A 2,500-nucleotide genomic window follows, 5' to 3' on the forward strand; every position below is an offset into this window, starting at 1 on the left:
GGGGTCACGGTCTGGTACTGACCCAGTTGCTGCTGCCATGATACAGCCGCCATGTTCATCCTCCTCCTGGAGACAGCATCCCGGACCATCATGCCTCAGTCCGAGGTTGTGGCCAATCTCATGAGCCATAGTTACAGCTGCACCAATCGCAGCAGCTGAATGGTCCTGGGGGGCGGAGCATAACAACCATTGAGACCTGTGAACCCACAGTGAACCCTGACCTAATGGTGACCTTCATCAACTGCTTAACCCACACTGACCCCACACCGACCCCACCCCTACACTGACCCCACACCGACCCCACCCCCACACTGACCCCACACTGACCCCACCCCCACACTGACCCCACCACCCACTCCAGCCCCACCCCCACACTGACCCCACCCCCACACTGATCCTGACCCCACACTAACCCACCCCACACTGACCCCACACTAAACCCCAACCCCACACTGACCCTCACTCCCACACTGACCCCACCCCCACAATGACCCCACACTAACCTCATTCCCACACTGACCCCACTCCCACAATGACCCCACACTGACCTCAACCCCACAATGACCCCTCCCCACACTGACCCCACCCCACACTGACCCCACCCCCCACACTGACCTGACCCCACACTGACTCCACCCCCACACTGACCCCCACCCCACTCCGGCCCCACCCCTACAGTGACCCCACCCCCACAATGACCCCACACTGACCCCACCCCCACAATGACCCACCCTCACACTGACCCACCCTCTCACACTGACCCCACCCCCACACTGACCTCACACTGACCCCACCCCCACACCGAACCCAACCCCCACACTGACCTCACACTGACCCCACCCCCACAATGACACCACCCCCACACTGACCCCACCCACACACTGACCCCAGACTGACCCCACCCTGAGCCCCTCCTGCTCACCATGGAGACGCCCCCCGAGCTGTCGGGGGAACACATTCCCTCCAGCGAGGCCATTCCAATCGTCGTCCCCTTAAAGGTGATGCCCCTGAAACAGGAAGGAACTGTGTGAGAGCGGGAACACGGGGAGAGTCCGGGAACACGGAGAGAGAGACCGGGAACACGGAGAGAGTCCGGGAACACGGAGAGAGTCCGGGAACACGGAGAGAGACCGGGAACACGGAGAGAGTCCGGGAACACGGAGAGAGTCCGGGAACACGGAGAGAGAGCGGGAACACGGAGAGAGAGACCGGGAACACGGAGAGACCGGGAACACGGAGAGAGACCGGGAACACGGGGAGAGTCCGGGAACACGGGGAGAGTCCGGGAACACGGAGAAAGACATGGGATCACGGAGAGAGTCAGGGAACATGGAGAGAGTCCGGGAACACGGAGAGAGAGCGGGAACACGGGGAGAGAGACCGGGAACACGGGGAGAGTCCGGGAACACGGGGAGAGTCCGGGAACACGGAGAGAGACATGGGATCACGGAGAGAGTCAGGGAACACGGAGAGAGTCCGGGAACACGGAGAGAGTCCGGGAACACGGAGATAGTCCGGGAAGACGGAGATAGTCCGGGAACACGGAGAGAGTCCGGGAACACGGAGAGAGAGCGGGAACACGGAGAGAGTCCGGGAACACGGAGAGAGACCGGGAACACGGAGAGAGTCCGGGAACACGGAGATAGAGCAGGAACACGGAGAGAGAGCGGGATCACGGAGAGAGTCCGGGAACACGGAGAGAGTCCGGGAACACGGAGAGAGAGCGGGATCACGGAGAGAGTCCGGGAACACGGAGAGAGTCCGGGAACACGGAGAGAGAGCGGGAACACGGAGAGAGTCCGGGAACACGGAGAGAGACCGGGAACACGGAGAGAGTCCGGGAACACGGAGATAGAGCAGGAACACGGAGAGAGAGCGGGATCACGGAGAGAGTCCGGGAACACGGAGAGAGAGCGGGATCACGGAGAGAGTCCGGGAACACGGAGAGAGTCCGGGAACACGGAGAGAGACCGGGAACACGGGGAGAGTCCGGGAACACGGGGAGAGTCCGGGAACACGGGGAGAGAGAGTCAGGGAACACGGAGATAGAGCGGGAACACGGAGAGAGACCGGGAACACGGAGAGACCGGGAACACGGAGAGAGACCGGGAACACGGAGAGACCGGGAACACGGAGAGAGACCGGGATCACGGAGAGAGTCCGGGATCACGGAGAGAGACCGGGATCACGGAGAGAGACCGGGAACACGGAGAGAGACCGGGAACACGGAGAGAGACTGGGAACACGGAGATAGAGCGGGAACACGGAGAGAGACAGGGAACACGGAGAGAGAGACCGGGAACACGGAGAGGGACCAGGAACATGGAGAAAGAGACCGGGAACACGGAGAGGGACCGGGATCACGGAGAGAGTCCGGGATCACGGAGAGAGTCCGGGAACATTGAGAGTCCGGGATCACAGAGGGAGAGCAGGAACACGGAGAGAGACTGAGAACACAGAGAGAGAGTCTGGGAACACGGAGGGAGAGCAGGAACACGGA

At 62.0% G+C, this 2,500-nt stretch overlaps 1 protein-coding gene across 1 annotated transcript in view; it reads right to left on the bottom strand.

Annotated features, from left to right (window-relative positions):
* Positions 1-22: 22 nt before the first annotated feature.
* The window catches only part of LOC132813606 (disintegrin and metalloproteinase domain-containing protein 33-like), a gene marked incomplete at both ends in the record, with an annotated part of 13,960 nt that continues 11,482 nt past the window's right edge, over positions 23-2,500 (bottom strand). The window contains 2 exons of the mRNA XM_060823211.1: positions 23-165; positions 923-1,007. Of these exons, the coding sequence (XP_060679194.1) occupies positions 23-165; positions 923-1,007 (228 nt within the window). The remainder of the gene's footprint in view (positions 166-922; positions 1,008-2,500) is intronic.

This window comes from Hemiscyllium ocellatum, unplaced genomic scaffold, assembly GCF_020745735.1.
Source record: "Hemiscyllium ocellatum isolate sHemOce1 unplaced genomic scaffold, sHemOce1.pat.X.cur. scaffold_3917_pat_ctg1, whole genome shotgun sequence".
In the NCBI taxonomy this organism is placed as follows: domain Eukaryota; kingdom Metazoa; phylum Chordata; class Chondrichthyes; order Orectolobiformes; family Hemiscylliidae; genus Hemiscyllium; species Hemiscyllium ocellatum.